Below are 20,239 nucleotides of genomic sequence, written 5' to 3'. Positions count from 1 at the left end.
TTACCATCTGCAGGAGGCCAGGTCTGGGTGGGACTTACTCAGCTATCCAGGAAGCAGGAACCTCCAACTGGTCTCTCTTTGGATACATAGTCATAGTCTCACTCAAAATTTTGGTTCGAGTTATTACTTTTTCTGGCCAGTTAACACATCTTCCTTACTCTGCTTTATATTCGGGAAAGTAGTAACGAATAGAATGGTCTTGTTGGAGCGTCCTGTGGAAATGAGAACGTCCAAATCTGTCCTTTTGGAGTTTTAAAATGTGAGCTGTTACAAAGGGGACATTGTTATTCAGTGTCGTCTTGCTCACTCAAAGCGATGCCCATCTCTGCACTGCACACTCACTCACTTCACAATTGTTTGACAGCCAGTCCCTTGATTCTTAATTTTTAGTTCTCTTCTCTGAAAAAGGTACAGCTGTTTACACTGGGCCCCTGGGAGGGCCTTTTTGAAGAGGTGACATCTGAGCAGAAGCCTGAGCGAAGTGAGGTAATGGACCATGTAAGTTCTGGAGGAATATACAGAGAGTGGCACGTGCAGGAGGCTTGTCATGTTCAGGACGTGGCAGGAATACCCATTGTGTCCGGGGTGCAGTGATGGAGGGGAGAGTTTGGAAGGAGGTTGGAGGAGACAGAGGCCAGCGCGTACATACATGGTAAGGATTCCAGGTTTTATTCTGAGTGTGTGAGGTGCCACTGGAGGGCTCTGAGCTGGGAGTAACGTGATCTGTGTGGGACTGTGGGGAAAAGGGTGGGAATAGGTCAAAGGCAACTGCAGTAGCCCAGGTGCGGGGTGCCTGTGGCTTGGACCCGGGCAGCAGTGGTGGGGACGGTGATTGAGAGATAAGCGTGTCACGCCACCTTAGTCAACTCAGGTCTGTGTGGAGGGGAGCCAGAACGCACCATTTCTTCCAAGTGAAAACTGAGATTCGAGATGATTTTTGAGCCCTTTTTCCTCTCTCCCAGCCCTTGATATTAGAGCTGAACAAGGAGAGTTCTGTTTTGGGAACGTGATGTCACGCCAGGGTGGTTATTTTAGCAGCGGGGCCCCAGTAGTCTACTAAGGGGAGAAGAAGGGAGACTGGGAGAGGAACCGGCCCTGCTGTCCGCGCGCATCGTTAATAGGCCTGGGCCTCCGCCTGGCGGACAATTAAAGGCTTTATTTCTGGCTGGACTTCAGGCAAGAGTAGAGATGATTCTCAATCCTTGTTCTTTGGAAAGTTGATACACTTTATTTTTTTGTCTGTGACCGCTCTACTTTTAAAAATATTACTTGACTGTATCAGATAATAAGTTTCTGAATTTGTCATTTCTGAGCCAACCTAATGGGAAAAGAAAGCCTTGTCCAGTTTCTCTAGGTCCAAGATTGTACCCAATCTGGTAGACTTCACCAGTGAATGGCATATCTGGGTTTCCTGGTTTTTATTTTACAGTATTTTACTTAGTAACTGGGTGGTTACAGTTACGGCTCTCTTTCTGTTAGAGAATGGGCTGCATGGCTGTGAAGGAGAATTATGTAAAACCAAGTTACCAGAAATGAGAAATTAATAGCTAGAGTTACAGGTGTATGTATAGATGTGTCCTGCCTTTTCGTGTTCTCTGTTCTTAGTCTACCCTCTGACTTAGGTTAGTTCACTTAATCTCTTCATGACCTGTTTTTCTTTCCTGCCAACTTTAAACACCTGCCTATGGCTAGTCATGAGCTGCTTTCATAGAAGATTCCATGCTTAGGTAGTTCTTCCATTTGAATCCAAATTCATTATTCTGCTTCATTTGAACTATTACTAAGTTGTTGAAATGTTCCATTGTTCCTTATTAATTGTAATAACGCCTTACATTTTTATCTCTTAGATATTAAAAGATATTTGCCATTAATTGGGAATCAAACTTATCATGGTAGCTATTTAAATATTTATGATGTGAACTGATGCTTGGCTGATTAACGTGGGTGTGTCGATTCTGCCTGGATTTAGAAACCAGATGTCTTGGTAACACACTAGGGAAAGGGCCCTTTAGAGTAGTAGTTCTTTTATCGTTCATCTACTCCAGAATTCCTCAGGAACCAGGCTGAATGCTAACTGAAGATACTGATTATTTCTGGATCGTGCATTCACTGGATACATTTGCACATGGTGGGGTTCTGGGCCATGCTTGTCCACTGTTCATGGTGCTGAGAAGGGGGGCACACTGAGAGGGTCCAGGCTTTCATGAGTGATGATGAGCGGAGAACTAGGGAGGTGTCATCAGGGAGGACTGAACGTGAGACTAGAAAAAGGAGTGCGAGTGAGCATTGCTCCTTGCAATGTTGTTGTAGGTCGATGGATTTTTTTGCGATGGAAGACTGGATTAGGTACTAAGAGGTGTCACTTTATCCAGTGTTTGTAGCTTTGATACAGAAACTTCTCAAGTCTTTATTCCGTATTCTGAAAATAGGATGGACAGGGCCAGGTTAGGGCTTGTTTCCTGTTTGTTTATTCATTCATTTATAAAACATTAGTTGAACATCTGCTGTATGTCAGGTACTGTGCTTTATATGTTCTGGTTAGTGTCATACCAGTATTTAAGTCAATAATTTGAAGGTCAGTCTTTATATTCACACATTATTAAGGTGTAGGTCATAAAGCATGCAAAAAAATAGCCAGTGTTGAAGGAGGGGGGAGCATTATTTTAATTTGAAACAAAACAAAACAACATCAACAAAAATGAGAATATTTCCTAAATAAGACCCGTTACTTCTGGTGGACTCATTTCTTTCACGTTTGATCTGCCCTTTCTCAGCTCCTTAGAGGCCAGTGCTGATCCACACGTCTGCCTTACAAATATTTGAATCTTTTTGTCCTTCTGATTTTTGGTGCCAGAATGGATAACGGTTGGATTGCTGAACTTTTGTCTAGCCATTAAGCGCTACAGCTTTGAAGCAGAACTGTTAGAAGGAAGCTTTTACTCTCCCCACCTTACCCCCTCCTTTAATTTTAGTTTGTATTTACAGAATTTGTAAGGGCAGAAGTCTCTTTTTGGTTATCGGGAACAGATGATTGTGCTTAAAGAATGAATTACGTTTATTCAGAGTTTACTGTCTCCTGATGGTTGACTGTTAAGTCAGGATGTCTCAACAGTGGCAAAGTGACACTTGGGCTGGACAGTCCTCCGTTGTGGGGGGTCAGCCCTGTACATCGAAAGAGTTAGCAGCACCCCTGGCCTTGGCCTATTAGGTGTAAGTAGCTCACCTGCCCACCCAGTTGTGACAACCAAAAATGTCCACAGACATCAGATGCCCCTAAGAGGGTCAAAATCACTACTAGCTGAGAACCACCGCTCTGAGTTCTGAAAGCAGACCTATTGACCACAGTTGTCTGTGAGCCAAGCACAAATCAGTTGTGGTAGCACTTGATATTGTGCTTCTGTGAATCCTTAAAAGCTTCTCTTTTATTGTGATGGCTTTTGCTTCACTTCCCTACTCTTGAAAGTCTTGCTGTCATCCAGCCCGGAGGAGTTGTGCCAGGTTGAGCAGAGAAGGTACGTGTGCTGTATTCCTGGAATCCAGAGTACTTGTTCTTAATGGACTTGCCTCTTAATGGACTTCAGTAAACTTGCTCAAAACCCTGGATGTGAAGTCTTGGCCACAACACACTTGATATTAGACCTTCAGCTCTTCTGAGTCTTCCAAAGGACAACCAGGTCTTCTTGATTTGATTTACTTTGTAATTAGACAACAAGTTTGGATATGTTCTAGGTATCGAATCATGATCATTTTAGTTTTTATTGTTTCTTATTTTTAGATTAAGAGGTTGTTGGTAGGGTTGTCAAATTTGGCTGACAAGCAGCTTCCATTTTTGCGCACAACGTAGTGCAGTGTTGATTTAGCAGAGAGTTGCTTACCTGTTACGTTCACACATCTAGTAAGTGGCAGAACTGGAATTTGGACTCAGGTTTTTCTGATTGACTTTAAAGCCATACTTTTCCCTCTGTACCAGCACCTCTCAAAATTTAAAGTGCGTGGGACTCACTTGGAGACCTTGTTAAAATGCAGGTTCTGACTTGGTAGGTTTGGGGCAGGCCTGCGGTCCTGCATTTCCAGCAGCGTCCAGGGTGATGGCTGTGTTGCTGGCCTTTGGCTCACACTTTTGGTACTAAAGCTCTGTGCTGTGTCCCCAGGTTACTAATTTTGCTATAGATAATCCTCCTGGTGATTAACCTACAAAATTGGTAATCGACAATTGAGTAATCAAGAATTGGAGGTTTCAGTGATTCTTTTTTCTCCATTTTAAGCTACATATATTCCTCACTAGATTTTAAGCTGTGTGTGTTCAATGGTAGAGCTGAGGAAGAGCTTGTTCACCAGAACTAGTAGCATTGCAGTTCTGTCTTAAGTGGATGCCGGGTATGATGGGGGAAGTAAGGTGTCAGATGCGAGGGTCGTTTGTGGGGACGAGCATTTGAGTGAACACCTGCCGTGGTTTATTGATTATTTTACATTTCATCGTCTCCAAAATTGGGTGTGTCTTAAGATAGATGGCATTTTACTGTCACTGAGGTGGGCATTGGCTTCTGCTACTTCTGGCCGCCCTCCCACTTCCTGGGGGTGGAGCCTGGCAGCTGTCACCATGGGTACGTGGCCATCTCCCCTCCTCGCTCTTTTTTTTCCCCCATGCCTCCCTGCCTTTGTCCTGTCACTGCTGAATCTGAGATTGGGAGGTGTAGGCTACAAGCTTGGAGATTTTTATATTGGTCAGAAATGCTGCAGGGCAACCTGGTTTCTCTGCTGATTGCTGGGTTCTGACATCTGCTCTCTGTAGAAGCAAATGTGTTACAGATTTTTCCTTGTCCTGACTTGGTAGGATCTCCTCTGGGACTGAGATGAAGTCTTAAAAAGCTCTTTATTAAAGTAAACATTCTAAATGATAAACTATTTCACATCTTATTTGGCAGTATTTTTGTTTCTTGATGGTACACGAATTAGTAATGTATTTTCCATGGGGCTTTATTGATGAGATTGAGAAATTTAACCTAAGTTTAGTAGAAAAAGACTGACTGCCTTGGCGGTAGGAAGTGTGAAGTAGGTCTAGCTCTGCTGCTTGCCAGTTGTCCCATGTGTACAGTGGAAGTTGACTATGTGATCTCCAAATCCCTTCTAGCTCTGAACTAATTGGATTCTAAGTGTGCTGTAATGACCTAATTGAACTATGAGGGCTCTGCTTTAAGAATGTAGAAGTGATTAATTTTGACAAGGGTGGGGAGTGACAGGCATCTGAGCTGGATCTCCAGGGAGAGAACAGTTTCGGTAGAGGAACAGGAGGAAGAGTATTTTAAATTGAAGAGACAGTACTCGTGAGGTCATGGGAGTGCCTTTGAAACTGTTCATAAACTTTTAGACCCTGGATAAAATTACGTTCATCATGCTGTGTGGAGGTTAGCCTCAGTACAAGTAAAGTGTTCTAGTGAAAGTAAAATGACCCCTCCTGGCTTTCTAAGAAGGTGATTGCTCAAGAAGTTCTTTTTGTTTTTGGTTTTTGAGAATAAAATGATGATTCTTCATTAGTTGAATTAATTAGATATAGAAACCAAAAAAAATAAAACAAACCATCAAAGGACTGAGTATGTTCACCCTCGTTTATTTGAGTATCAGGCGAAGTGAATAATGAGACTACTAGCTGCGTTATAGTATTATGTATTATATATATATATAGTATTATATATATTACATGTGTTATATAGTTGTATCATTTGGGCACTAATCTTTGGTTTACGAAGGGACTTCTTCTTTGCATATATGGATCACTTTGCATAGAGATTCTTTGGGGATTTTCTGTGGACATAGAAGCTCTTAGTTTTACTGAGTTAGATACACCTTGAAAGAAAAAGCTTTTTTGTAAGTGCAGTCAGTGCTGCAGGTAGGAATTGGCAAAGGTGAAGTAATTAACCTCAACTGGATAGGCTGTTTTGGTTTTTGATACCCAAAACAAGGCCTTAAACTTGGGGAGGGTCAGAAATTACATGGACTCAGGGGATTTCTGAATTTGATATTAAAGTTTATAAACGGGATTCCAGAGCTGGGAATCATAATCCCAGGTCTGCTCTGCCACCTTGTGTTCTCTTGGGAAAGTTATTTTTAATTCCCCTGGACTGTGTTTATTGCATACGGAAAACAAGCCTCAGCTTTAACTTCTTTCACAAGAAAATCAGTTAGCACAAGAATAAAGCTTAAAATGTGAAATCCTTATATATTTGCTGAGTCACAAGGTGGTTTTTATTCTTGAAAGGCGTATGCTCGATTTTATAAGTGGTGGGTAAGCAGTGTATTCAGCCAGTCCCCTTCGACTTAAAGGCAGTTTTGCGTGTGCATCGTACAGTGTGGCACTGATCGTTAGTGTTTCTCCTTCCTCCTCCCAGGTGGTTCGTACTGAGAAGAACAGTTTGAACAATCGATTCCTGCCCTGGAATGAGATCGAGACAGAGGCCATCCTGTCTATTGACGATGACGCTCACCTCCGCCATGATGAGATCATGTTTGGGTTTCGGTGAGGAGAGATTTTCATCAAGAAACACTTTTGTTTGCAAACAACAGAATTAACTCAAAAGCTGGATTAGGTAGCCAAGTGAATTTCCTAGCTGATAGTAACTGAGACATTCGCAGAGGTGATCGGGGCTATCGTAAGACATAGCTGGATCCATTTCTCTTCATTTCTGGGTTCTGCTTTCCCCCGGGTTGCCTTTGTTCTCCTGTAGACTCTTCCTCTGGGGCTAGGGAGATGGAATTCTGTGGTTGGCTGGCCCTGGGTCACCTGCCTGCCCCTGGAGCTGCGAGTAGATCATCCTCCACCAGCAAACCACGTGGACTGAGAGTGGAGGCAAAGGGTAGTTCCCTAAAGGGAATGGAGGCTCTTGTGTTGGGAGGAGTGGGGAGTAACTCCCAGGTAGGCAGAAGCAACGTGTTGCTCGTCACTGTGGGAGCCCCAGGGAGCTCCCTCTCCAGCTCCCACAGCCCCCTCAGCCCTTTTGCGTGGTCCCCTCTCATCCCTGCCCCACTCAGCCTGCTTGTTGGCACCACACATCAGCAGTGGCAGCAGTGCTCAGTGCCCAAAGTGGGGATGTGTAGCATTGGGGCAGTGGAGCAGTGCCAAGATCCCAGGGCCTGGAAGATTTGATAAAGATGGGGTTGGGAGCAAAGACCCAAGAGGAAAGAGAGGAGGAGGAGGAGGAAGAGGAGGTTATGGTGGTGATAATGCATGACGTGTGTCGAACCTGTACTGTGTGCCAGCGTCTAGCTGGGCACGTTGACTGGTTTATCTCATTAGTCCTCCTAAAATTCGATGATTTAAGTTGTAGTCGCCTCCATTTACTTAGGAGTAAATTGATATCCAAGAGAACAGAACCACAAAGCCTGAAAATAAGTGGCCAAGCTGGAATTCGAATGCAGGTTTGTCTGATTCCAGAACTTCCACTCAGCCACTGAACTGTTCTGTTTTTTGGAATTTAGTAGTTCTTATTGGGCTTAAATATCCCACTTTGAGGGAACAGTACAGATAAGAGAATGGAGTAGGTCAGGGCTACTCAAAGTGTGTCCCGGACTGGTATGCTGGCCCCCGGACAGTTTATTACCTGTCCATAGTAAGGAGGGAACAAAAATCGAGGGTAGGCACTTAGAAACTTTTAAAACAATTTGACCTTTACCATGACATCCAAGTGTGAACATTTTTCTTGTAATTCATTTTTGGGTAACATTGATTAAATATAATCCATACAACATTCAGTTCACTCATTTAAGTGTACCATTCAGTGGTTTACAGAGTTGTGCAACTAGCTCCATAATCTATTTTAGAAGTCTTCATAACCACCAGAAGAAATCCTGTGCCCATTAGCAGTCCTTCCCCATTTTCCTGCACCCCTGTAAGCCCTTGGCAACCATTAATGTACTTTGTTTCTCTATAAATTTGCCTATTACGGACATTCCATATAAATGGTACCATTTAATGTGTGCTCTTTTATAACTGGCTTCTTTCACTTAACATGGTGTTTTCAAGGTTCATCCATCTTGCAGCATCTGTTGGTACGTCTGTCATTTTGTATGGATGCACACATTTTGTTGAGCCATTTATCTGCTGATGGACATTTGGGTCATTTCTACTTCATGGCTATTATGAACAATGCTGCTATGAACATTCATGTACAAGTTTTTGTATGAACATTTCCTTTCTCTTAGATATAGCCCTTCGAGTGGAGTTGCTGGATCGTATGGTAACTCTTTGTTTAACATCTTGAGGAACTACTAGAATATTCTCCAAATAGGCTGCACCGTTTTGTCTTGTACCAGCAGTGTGTAAGAGTTCCAATTTCTCCGCATCCTGTCCACACTTGTTATTTTCCATTTTTTATTTATAGCCATCCTGCTGGGCATGAAGTGGTGTTTCAGTATAGTGGTCATTCAATATAATGCAAATTTGATTTGCATTTCCCTAATGACTAATGATACTGGCTATCTTCATGTGCTTAGTAACAATTTATGTATCTTCTTTGAAGAAATGTCTGTTCAGATCCTTTGCCCATTGTCACTTGGGTTGTCTTTTGTTACTGAGCTATATGAGCTCTTTATATATTCTAGACGCAAGTTCCTTACTGGAGATAGGACTTGAGGTTTTTTCCTCCCATTCTGTGGGTTGTCTTTTCACTTTATTGATGGTGTCCTTCAAAACACAAAAGCTTTTCATTTTAATGAAGTCCAGTTTGTCTCTGTTTTCTTTGGTTACTTGTGCTTTTGGTGTCATATTTCAGAAACCATGAAATTCATTTTTATTGCATTTTATAAAAGTATGAATCCACAGTAAGCCACGGGAAAAATTACTTCTTCACCACAGATAGTTTGAGGAGCACTGGACTGTGTTTCCTTGGAGATCTTGTTCAAATTAAGTATAGATCCAGGCTGGAGAACTCTTCTCTGTGCTTCTGTTTTGGTCACGGAAAGCCTGACCTGACTGACCCCTGGCTCGCAGGCTTCCTTTGGTTTAAGCGGGTAAGTGCAGGTGTCAGATGAAAGGAGTGGCAGCTCTAGTGCTGTATTTGTCTTAGATCCGTCTATAAAGAATTATGGGACCCATTTCTGACAACTTAAGAACATCCGTTCTTCCTCTCCCTCACCCAGCCTCTCATTTCCTTTGACCTCCTCCACCTACTATATTTTGAGGCAAGAGTCTGTTGTTAGCTGTGATAAAAATCCCGCTGGAGTATGTTCCTTTGTACCGTGATAATAAGTAGCCAGCTCTCTCTACTGGTTTTGATGAAAAGGGAAAAAGCCATGCGATGATTCCAGAAGTGGTCTTTGGCTGTCGTGGTTGTGGTTGTTGACGGTGGCGGGGGAAGGAGGGGCAGGTGGTGCAGTGCAGAGTGGGCTAAAGGACTGGGGGCTGTGAACAGTCACGGGATGTTGACAGGAGAATTGCCAGTCATCTCTAGATCCAAGAATGATTAGATAAGTGGCCCTGCTTTGATGAGTTTGAGGCTTATTAAGATAACTGGCATTTGCTATCTTCTGTGGCTCTTGATTTAGGAAGACTTTTGATCTTTTCCATTTGTCAACAGATTCCCAAGTGGTGAAAGAATAATGGGATGCCTGTGACAGTGATATTGAGCATCTTTTCATGTGCTTAGTGACCATTTGTGTCTTCAAGAGAAATGTCTGTTCAGATCCTTTGTCTCTTTATTACTGAGTTGTAAGAGTTTCTTAATCATTGGAAATTTGATTATCCTCTGGTAATATCACTGGCAAATTATCTCTGGCTCTACTTCCAAACCCTGATTTTTTTCTAATTTGTTTGGGTATCCATTGATCTAAAATCTTTCTTTCACCTCCCCAGTTTGCTTATTTTACCTGATTGGGAGCGAAACAGACCAAGGTTCAAGAGGAAAGGGCAGGTATAACAAGAAATCCTGCCTCTGGCAAAAGATAATATGGATCTTGGCTGACTTCAACTTCTGTAGCAAAGAAAGAGACAAATATGTTCTTAAGGGACTGATGAAACAAAGGAGACCCAAGGGAACTGAAAATGTTACATCTGTACAAAAGCAGTGCATGAATGTTCATAGGAGCATTATTCTTAAGAATCAATGAGTATGAACAACACAAAAGGATAAATGTTATGGATTCTACTTATATGAGACATCCAAAGTAGTCAAATTCATAGAGACAGAAAACAGAATGGTGGTTGCCAGGGCCTGGAGGAAGGCAAGAATGCAGAGTTAATGTTTAATGGGTCAGAGTTTCAGGTTGGGAAGATGAAATTCTGGAGGTAGATGGTCGTGATGGTCATACAACAGTGTGGATATACTTAATGCTGTTGAACTGTACACTTGAAAATGATCAAAATGGTAAATCTTATGTTGTGTGTATTTTGCTACACACCAAAAAAATCAGTTGTCAGAAAAAACAATAATAAGAGACATTTAAACAACCCAGAAGTCCATCAGGTGATGAGTGGATAAGCAAAATGTAATATATCCATACAATGGAATATTACTTGGCAACAAAAAGGAGTGAAATACTGATACCTGCTACAACACGGGTGAACCTTGAAAACAGGCTAAGTGAAAAAGCCAGTCACTGAAGGTGTCACGTAATACATGATTCCATTTGTATGAAATGTCCACAACAAGCAAATCCACAGAGACAGAAAGTAGATTAGTGATGCCATGGGCTAAGGATGGGGGATGTGGGGAATGACTGCTAATGGTTATGGGGTTTCTTTTTGGGGTGATGAAAATATTCTGAAATTAGATAGTGGTGATGGTTGCATAGCTCTGTGAATATACTAAAACCCAATGAGTTTTTTAATGTTTTTAAGTGAGTGAGTTTTATGGTTTGTGATTTATATCTCAGTAAACTTTACTTTTAAAAAAAAGGGCGATAGTGTAAGCTTTATGAGAAAGGATGGGATTGTGGAGAGGAAGGTGGGTTTCTCTTCCTGGATCCTAGTGTCTCTTATCGTGGACCCAGAACTTCTGAATTCCACCACAGGCTCTGTTGTTCATCTCTTTCTGTATACTTCATGGCTCTGCTTTGTGAGCTTTCTTTTCCAAAGGGAGCTACAAAAGCCTTTTCCTTTACCACAGTTTGGTACGGGTTCCTGAAATACTTTATTTTGGAGAGGAGGAAAAGGCTTACATATCATCATAATACAAGAAGCATGGGGTTTGGAAAAGAAACTGCTGTTTTAGATAGCCGGGAAGCAAAATCTCATCTTATTTTTTAAATACATTTTTTTAATGATTTGATTTTACACTTTTTCTTACTGCATTTTAAATCTTTTGGTTGTTAATGAACCAGAGGGAGAATCATGGAAATATAACCAACAGGGATAAGAATGTCTCTGTGTGACAAAGTCCATGTTACTTTAATGTAATGAATATTTTAAATATTCTGATCTTTATTCAAAACCATTTTGCCTAAGTTTTGAAGATCAGAAAATCAGTTTTACATTAAACATTAATAGTAACATGATTTTTTGCTTCATTCAGGTAACTCATTAAAAAATTATTTTGAGTCTCACGAGACTTGGACAAAAATACGTCATCTTTGTTTAAAATATGTAGTATTTGGGTTGTCAATTTTTTTTTTAACTTAGCTGATTGTACTAATATGGAAGTGATGTGGTAAATGATGTGCCAAAGTTCATACCATGAAAAGGTTGAGTTGATGCATTTATTTCAGAGGTGCTTTAAGTTTGAAACATTAACAGAAGAATATTACTTGTGATTCAGATTCTTCAGTGGAATAGTATTTTGATTTCATTATTTAAACATTTCTCTTTTGTTGTTTGGTGAAGTTGGATTTATCCAGTGAATTTTCTTCAAATTTGAGCTATAAAATTAACTTTGAAACTTTTTTCCTGACATAGTGTGTAGGTAATTAGAACATTAACACATTTAAAAATTAATTCATTAAAGTTGAGGTATACCAAAATCTATGCTGTGGCACGTAGGTTAAAAATACTTAGTGCACCATAAGTTTGAATATAATGTTAAGGAACTGCTTATGTATAGCACTTTTATATGTAAATTGGTAGCAGTATTATTGATATGTTTAAATGCCTAACTTTTCAGATACCCGCTGGGACCTCACTATCTAAAATTCTTGGTGCATCATCCCAGGGATTTATTTAAGCCTTTACTTGCATTTATCTGGTACTTCAGCTTCCTCATTGATTTTTTTCCTTATTGTTTAATAGATAATTAACACCTAGTTGGCTATCGACAGCTTTTTACAAATCAGATATGTCACCTTTTGATATCATGTAGCAAATGAGATTCTGCCTTATTAAAAACTGTGTACATTATGTTAGTTTAAATCAGCCAGATCTGATGATTGGAATACTCACTTTCCCATTCTTTCTTGCTGATACTTCAGGACTAGTAGGATCAACAGGCAGATCAGTATTTTTAGGAGTACTGATACAACATTTGGTTATATCAGTGGGTATTTATTAGCAATCATTAAATTCTATAAATATCAAGATGTATTATGAAAGCATTTTACAGATTTTTAGATTGGTAATTGGGAGTCAGTCTTAGGAGAAAGATCAGGATAGAGGTAGGAATTTGGGCAGGATGTGGCTAAAAGCCCATCTAGAAAGCTGCTGTGTTTGTGATAGAAATTTCTTACCTATTGGACTAGGTCAGCCACTTTCAAACTTAATAGAAGAGGAACTGTTTTGAAATGAAATCTTAGGTGTCTTAGGAATTAGTTCCTACAAGTTCCATGTAGATAATGAGGGAGTTTCTCAGGTAGTTTAAATCTCTGTTGGGGGTGAGGAGGAGTGGGGAGGTGATGGTTCACTGCTGGCGGGACTGCCAAAGCGCTCTGCTGGGCTGTAGGATGCTGGGGCACACGAGTGCTTTCAGCTCTACTGTTTTAGCCTGTGAAACTGGGTTGCTGATTTTATTCATTCTACCTTACCTTACCTATAAATTTGAGGATGTTATAAAATTTTATCCTGGAATCATTGAATTCTCTGTTTCTTGCATTTATAAATCTTTCATTTGTACAGTTCTGTAGACCACTTCTTTTTATGTGCAGGTGTCTACCTCAGCTCTGCTCAAATCAGGAATTAAGACTGTTGCACCTTACTCTAGGCAGCAGTCTCCTGTGGTTAGACTGGTGGTCTTTTTTTTGGTGTACCCTCCGTAAAAGTGAAATTAAGTTTGCAGTGTACATAAAGTACATAACATAAAGTACTAACATAAAGTTAAGTATGCGGTCAACCTTTTTTTGTAGCAACTGGCTTCCACGGCATACATGTTATTATTGGGTCTACCTTCCTAATCGTTTGCTTCTTAAAACAATTAAAATTTCATTTCACATCTAACCACCACTTTGGATTTGAAGCTGCCGTCTGATACTGGCATTTCATCAATGTCGTATGAGTATTCCTTTATGTTTCTGTCTATCGATTCATATTAATTAGTACAATTGACTTTGAATCAAATCTACTGTTACTAACATGTCATACTCATTAAAAATAAACCTGTTTTTTTTAAAGAAATAACAATAAAAATAAATATATATTAAAATTACCTCCTTCCTGCTGCTTAGCAGATTACCTCTACTTACCCCATTCTGGAGACTCTTTTAATGCCTTAGATCCTTTAGTCTTTAGATCCTTAAATTCTTTCCCATGTTACTCCAGCTTATTCTTTTTGTAAGGGCTGGAAAGATGCTGGCTGCCAGAAGTTAGAGGATCAATTAGCAAGTGCTTATTAAGGAAGCTATGGGTAACACTGTTTATTTGTTTTTATCCTGTTTGGCTTGTGATTGCTTTGGTATGTAAAAATTGTTTAAAAAGGAAAAAAGTAACAGCCCAAAGGGCCAGACCTGCCAGATAGAGGTGGTAATTTTAAACGTTTCTGATGACCTTAGAGCTCTCTACTCAGGTGTGTGCATATACTTGTTTTTTTGAGGGTGTGGAGGGAAGCACGGGACCGCATTGTGGGTTTCCCTGGCCGTTACCATGCGTGGGACATCCCTCATCAGTCCTGGCTCTACAACTCCAACTACTCCTGTGAGCTGTCCATGGTGCTGACAGGTGCTGCCTTCTTTCACAAGGTAAGAAAAAGCTTGGTAAGATTGGCATGCGCTTGGTGGAGGTGAGCCTTTGTGTGGTCGTGAAATGCTGCTTTAACGATAGCTCTCCTAATATGTCCCTTCTATGCTGGAATTAAGTTACTTCTATTTTTAAAGACAGTGATCAAGATGATTAGAGCAACTTTGGAATAAAAAGTCAGGATGAGAAGGCTGCCTGTGTAATGGCACATATGCCAATTAGGAAAATCAGTTCATCCTTCTAGGCATTGGCTCTCCCTTTGTAAAACTGAGAGCATTGGGCCAAAACATTGTCCACGTTTACACTGTCATTCAGACATGGCCTGGCCAACAGAAGGCTGAACCTAGCCCTCTTCTGACTCAGGCTAATCACTGTTACCGCAGGCCCTACCACAGCCTCTGTCTGTTGGGGCTTTGCAAGTTCTGTTTGATTCCTTAGAGCTTTTAACTTTCACCTTGCCTCACATCCTGATTTTCATTGAGTATCCAGAATGCAAATCCTTCCAGTCATTACTCCTTTCCTGTATTGTGGTTGCTGAACTCTTCTGTTTTTTCACTCCTGACTCATCTTCCCTCTACCTCTCATCTGTTCTGTAAAGCAGCCACTGGCCACACGTGGCTACTGAACACTTGAAATGTGACTGGTCGGTTTTGAGATGTACTCTAAGTGTACAGTATATACCAGACTTTGAAATCTTAGTGTGGAGGAAAGAGTAAACTATCTTATTAGTAATTTTTTATATGATTGTATGTTAAAATGCAGTTATTTTGGACACACTGGGTTAAATAAAATACATTACTAATTAGTTGTACTATTTATTTTTATTTCTTAAACATGTGGCTACTAGAAAATTTAAAATGAGGAAGGGAGGTTATAGCTCAGTGGTCGAGTGCATGCCTAGCATGCACAAAGTCCTGGGTTCAATCCCTAGTACCTCCATTAAAAAAATTAATAAACCTAATCCCCCCACTAAAAAAATTCAAAAAAAAGAAAAAAAGAAAGGGAAAAATGTGTATGTTAAAAAAAAGAAAAAACTGAAAGGAAAACCCAAAAAGTAGCAAAGGGAGGAAACGGTTAAAAGAAAAAAAACGAAAGTTAGAAATGACACAGGTGACTCACATTATATTTCTGTTGGATAGTGCTGCTCTGTACCTTCCCTCCCAGGTCATCCCCTCTGGGCTCTGAAGAACCCCTATTCTGAGAGAGCCACGTTGCCTACACCCCCCTACTTCGCAGGATAGCTCCTTTGTCTCCTTGATCTGATTGAAACCTGACCTTTCTCTGAGAACAGTGCTTCCCCTTTAGCTGGCTCCTGTATTCCTTCCAGGGACAGTGATTGAAGATGCTCATTTCCCCAGATTTCTACTTTGGAGCAAGGTGTAGAGAATTTTCACTGCTTATCAGTGACACTTCTAGACAATTACTTCTCAGCTGTCATGTAAAATCTCATTTGAGGCTCCTGGCATCTGTCTTGTTTCTCCATCTTCCAACCTCCTAATCATCCCTTCACGGTCATCAGAGACTTTGGCACCTGGCCTGTTATCCTGATTACCACTCCATGCCCTCTGTCATTCTGGGCGATGTCATTGCCCTCACGGAGGACCCGTCTAGCACGCTGTCTCCCCATAATTGTTGAAGTATCCCAGGGCCCCAGCTTCTGACTAGTGCTCTTCTTTATGTTTTCCTTAGGTGTTCTCTTGTACTCTCAAGATCTTGTGGCTTTTCTTAGCATCTATCAGCTGGTGATTTTCATCCTTATATTCCAGCCTTGGCCTTTCCCTGAGATCTATGCTCATATATATAATTGTTTTCAGGACATCCCCTGTATGTCCCTTTGGTACTTCAAACTGAAAATTTCCCCCAAAAGCTCATCATTCCTCTCCACCTCCCTCAGATCTTATGTCTCTCATATAATTCCCATTCCAGATGGCGACATCTTGCAAGTCTCCTCAGAACCTTAAACATTGTCTTACCAGGGACATTTTGAACCAGCCTAAGAAGTCATTATACTCTTGCTTTTTTTCTTTTTAAAACTTAATGTGTGAAGCTGATAAGCTCATCCTGTTCTTGAACAGTGCCCTCGTGCTTATTTTCCAAATTTGGGGAGGGGCTTTGGCTGGGCTAGGAACTGCCAGTAGGATTGGAGAACATCTGGCTGAGAACTCACCCCTGTCTGGGAGGCGTTTATTCTCACCCTGGTCATTTGAGAAAGAGCCACTGATTTAGCAGTGCCCACTCATACCCTGAGAATTCACTTGTTCTGAAATGTCTACCTTGTGAAGTCTCTAACTGCTTTTTAAAAATTACAGTAGTCATATAATGGAAAAGAATCTGAAAATAAATACATACATATATATACCTATATATGTATGTATATGTTTAACTGAATCACTTTGCTGTGCACCTGAAACTAACATTGTAAATCAACTACACTTTGATAAAAGTTTTTTAAAAATTACAATAGTCAGACCCCTTTAGTTTCAGGTAATAAATAGTTTATTAATAAAGCTTAGGTTTGTTTGTTTTTTTCTGTTTGAAAATCTAGAGCAGAATTTACAAACCGGCAGCCCTGAGGCCTTCTGTGGCTACAGAAATGTTTATTTAGCTTATTTAGGTGCTATTCCATACACCACCAGGTTTTAAAAATTAGGATTTTACAGAAGGACCTGGACCTCAGTGAAAGTGCAGGTCAGGTGTCCTGGAGCAGGGCTCCCTTGACACCAGCTGGAGCTGCGTAGCCCGTCCCCTGCAGGTGGATGCATCTGTGCTTACTGTCCCGTAACACTCTTTCTTACATCCATTTCCTTAAAATGTCACTTATTTTTTAGCCTTACTTGTTTGGCCCTTGAAAGCAGTTAAGTTGGTCGTTCCTGATCTGGAGCAGTCAAGTGTTTTTTTTTTTTTTTTTTTTTTTTTTTATTCCAGTATAAGTGCCTATCAATAAAAAATTTTGGTCCCTCACAAATACTTACTTGTATTTTTATTGATAAATTATAATATGTATACTGCTAGACTTGTATAAATATTGATAAGGTTGAGATAAATATGAAGTTTCAAAAGGGTAATATTCTCACTAAATTCTTAAATTTTAGTGAAAAATATGATTGACTATGGTTTATTATTTTTGAAAATCTTGATTTTTGACACTGTGTGTTATGGTAAGTCAGAGGTTTATTTTAAATTAAACGTATTTCTGATACTTGGTTTTAATCACTGTCCCTGGAAGAAATACCTTATTGCCATGCCTCCTAGGTTGTGATACTTATATACCAGTTTGGTAACTTTTTGTTGAAACTGGACTAGAATTTCCATTTCTGTGATGCCTTTTTTTTTTTTAGCAAACTAATAAGATGTTATATTTTTATATTTTATAGTAGGTTCTAAAGATTTTTTAAACAGGTTACAAAAGTTTTTTTTCCTGTTTTAAAAAATGATTTTTGGCGTTTAAAAAGTCACATAACAGTGGAAATACTTCTAAACATTTTTTCATAATGCTTTCTGCATTATTTTTAAGGTAATTCTCATTTCTTATAATGTCACCTTTCCCTTGATGAAGATATGGATTGTATTTGGTTAATCCATATTCTCATTAGCATACTGATGACAACCACTGGCCACTGAAAGGGGCAACAGATTTTAATCACATGCCTTTTTGTAAAAGAAAAATACATAATTCATATTTTAAGTTCACCATCTCTTAAGTACTTTGCCACAAGAGAACCAGTAAACCACCATACAAAAATTTTATTACTATTTTACAATATATATTCTGCTATTTAAGGTCATAAAATATATAAATCAGTTTTATTGGGCACCTCATCTATTCATTCATCATCAGAATACTGCGACATATCACAATTAACATTTGCCCTGTTTTATGGCATTTGCCCATTTCTGTGGTGTAAATATTCTTACCGTGACTAAATTCAAGTCATCAACATGAGTCACTGAACATGGAGTTGGGAAGACGTGGGCAGTTGCTTCCTGTTGTATAGTATTTTCACCGTTCGGATATGATAGGTTTAAATAACCTCAGGATGACAGTAAAACGCAATAAGTAATTGTAAAATGAATGAATTAACTAGTTAGTTAAGGAGTGATAAGCTTCAGGTATTTATTGGTGTTTAATATAACTTAACTTTATGTAATTATATTTTTAATAATGGCTATTTTTTTTTATAACAAGCTCACAGAATTCCTAAATAGTCTCACAAAACCCTTGAAAATTTAGCAGTCATCACTGATGGCCAAGTCTGAGCTGGCACACCACTCTGGGTCTTGCAGGGCATTGAAGAACTTAGGCTTTTACTCTGAGATGAGAGGAGAAGCCATAGAGGGATTTGGAGTAAAGGAGGGACGTGATCAGTTGCACTTGTGTTTTAACACGATCACTGTGCTGTCCTGAGAACGGACTGTCAGGAAGAAAATACGGCAGCAGGGAGACAATTTAGGGGAGACTATGAATAATCCAGGGAAGAGACAATGGTGGCTTGGAGCAGGGAGTGGGTGGTGCCAGGAGAGAGGTGACGGGACTCGAGTCTAAGTGAGGCGCTGAGGGATTGGATGGATGTTCCTCACTCAATGGCTTACTGAGGTCTGAGACGACAACCAGGCCTTCCCCCTCACTTATCCCTCATTGCCTTTGTCAGAGTTCAACTGAACTAGTATCTGACCCAATTTGATAAGTCTTTATATTGTCTCAGAATCATTGTGGTGCCAAGGAGCTTCCATGAAATTTTGATTCTCAGTGAGGGTGATCATGGGAACTTGGATGGGATAATTCCTCACTGCAGAAGATCTGCCTTGCAGGGTGTTGAGCATCCCTGGACCCAACTCCCTAAATGCCAGTCGTGCTTCCCGGTGATTGTCACACCCAGCCTCCCCCCAGAGCACACTTCCTGTCTGCCCCCTGCATCTTTTTGCTGAAAGCCAAAGAACTGTGGCCTCTAACAAAGTATGTGATTCTTTTCTGCCTCTGACAGTATTATGCCTACCTGTATTCTTACGTGATGCCCCAGGCCATCCGAGATATGGTGGATGAATACATCAACTGTGAGGACATTGCCATGAACTTCCTTGTCTCCCACATCACTCGGAAACCTCCCATCAAGGTGAGGGTCCCATTGCCTACGGGAGTGGGGGTGCATGCATACCTGATTCACTTACTTTGTAGTCGTGTTGATGTAACTCACCATACCTCAGAGTCCTCGTCCGTAAGATGGGGATGGTGACACCACCAACCAAGTAGGGTCATCTTAGGGTTTATTGAGTTGTTAACACAGGGGCTCTTCACTCCTCAGTGTAAATGGACAGAATTCAGAGGGTTCAGAACATGAATGGGAAAAATGTTACATCTTTAATTTTCACTAATCTTGAATTGGAATTTAGTATTGTACTCAGTAGATTAGTCAATTATATAGAAAAGCACTTCAGTGAAGCGGAAACCCAGATGACTAATAAACATGTGGGAAGATGCTCAGCGTTCTCAGCAGGGGCGGGGATACGACTCAGGGGTAGAGTGTGTGCTTGGCATGCACGAGGTCCTGGGTTCAATCTAGCAGCTCCATATTAAAAAAAAAATAATAATAAAAAACAGATGCTCAGCTTCTGTAATAATCAGGGAAAATGTAAGGTAAAACAGTGGGATATAGTTTATGCCCATCCAATGGGCAAAAATGAAAGAGTGATAGTACCAGACGTTCGTAAGGATGTGCAGAAATTGCAGGTGTTACCCGGGCTGGTGGGTGTGTACAGTGGTACATCTATTTTGAAGAGAGTTTGGTTTTATCAGGTACAACTGAAGGTCATGTTCCCCATGACCTAGCAGGAGAGGGACAGAACGGGGCGGGTGACACAAGGATAAACTCCATTTGCAATGTCTTGTTTCTTAAAAAAAAAAGAAGAAAAAAATATGTAATCTGAAACAAATAGGGCAAAATGTCAGTTTTGACAAACTGGTACTTGTTTATGTTCTTCCCCCTTTGTTAGCATATTTCATTCACGTATTTTAAATCAGTAGTAGCAAGTGTTTTCACTTGCTAGATAAGGACCTTATTTATATATGTACAGTCATATGTAACTCTTTGAATATACTCCTTCTTTAAACAAACACCTGTACAATGAAAATGACGCTCAACATAAGAAGTTTCACATTTT

At 40.3% G+C, this 20,239-nt stretch overlaps 1 protein-coding gene across 6 annotated transcripts in view; it reads left to right on the top strand.

Annotated features, from left to right (window-relative positions):
* EXTL3 (exostosin like glycosyltransferase 3) overlaps window positions 1-20,239 on the top strand; it is a 95,568-nt gene that overhangs the window by 59,001 nt on the left and 16,328 nt on the right. For all 6 annotated transcript variants that reach the window (XR_012066091.1, XR_012066090.1, XM_031692558.2 and 3 more), the window contains 3 exons: window positions 6,387-6,514; window positions 13,941-14,085; window positions 19,066-19,194. Coding sequence is in view for 4 of the 6 variants with exons in the window: in XM_031692558.2 (XP_031548418.1) it covers window positions 6,387-6,514; window positions 13,941-14,085; window positions 19,066-19,194 (402 nt within the window). In the remaining 2 variants the exon portion in view is untranslated. The remainder of the gene's footprint in view (window positions 1-6,386; window positions 6,515-13,940; window positions 14,086-19,065; window positions 19,195-20,239) is intronic.

Source organism: Vicugna pacos, chromosome 31, assembly GCF_048564905.1.
Source record: "Vicugna pacos chromosome 31, VicPac4, whole genome shotgun sequence".
Lineage (NCBI taxonomy): Eukaryota > Metazoa > Chordata > Mammalia > Artiodactyla > Camelidae > Vicugna > Vicugna pacos.
The sequence above is the reverse complement of the archived record's forward strand: the minus strand, read 5'-3'. Positions and strand labels throughout refer to the sequence as shown.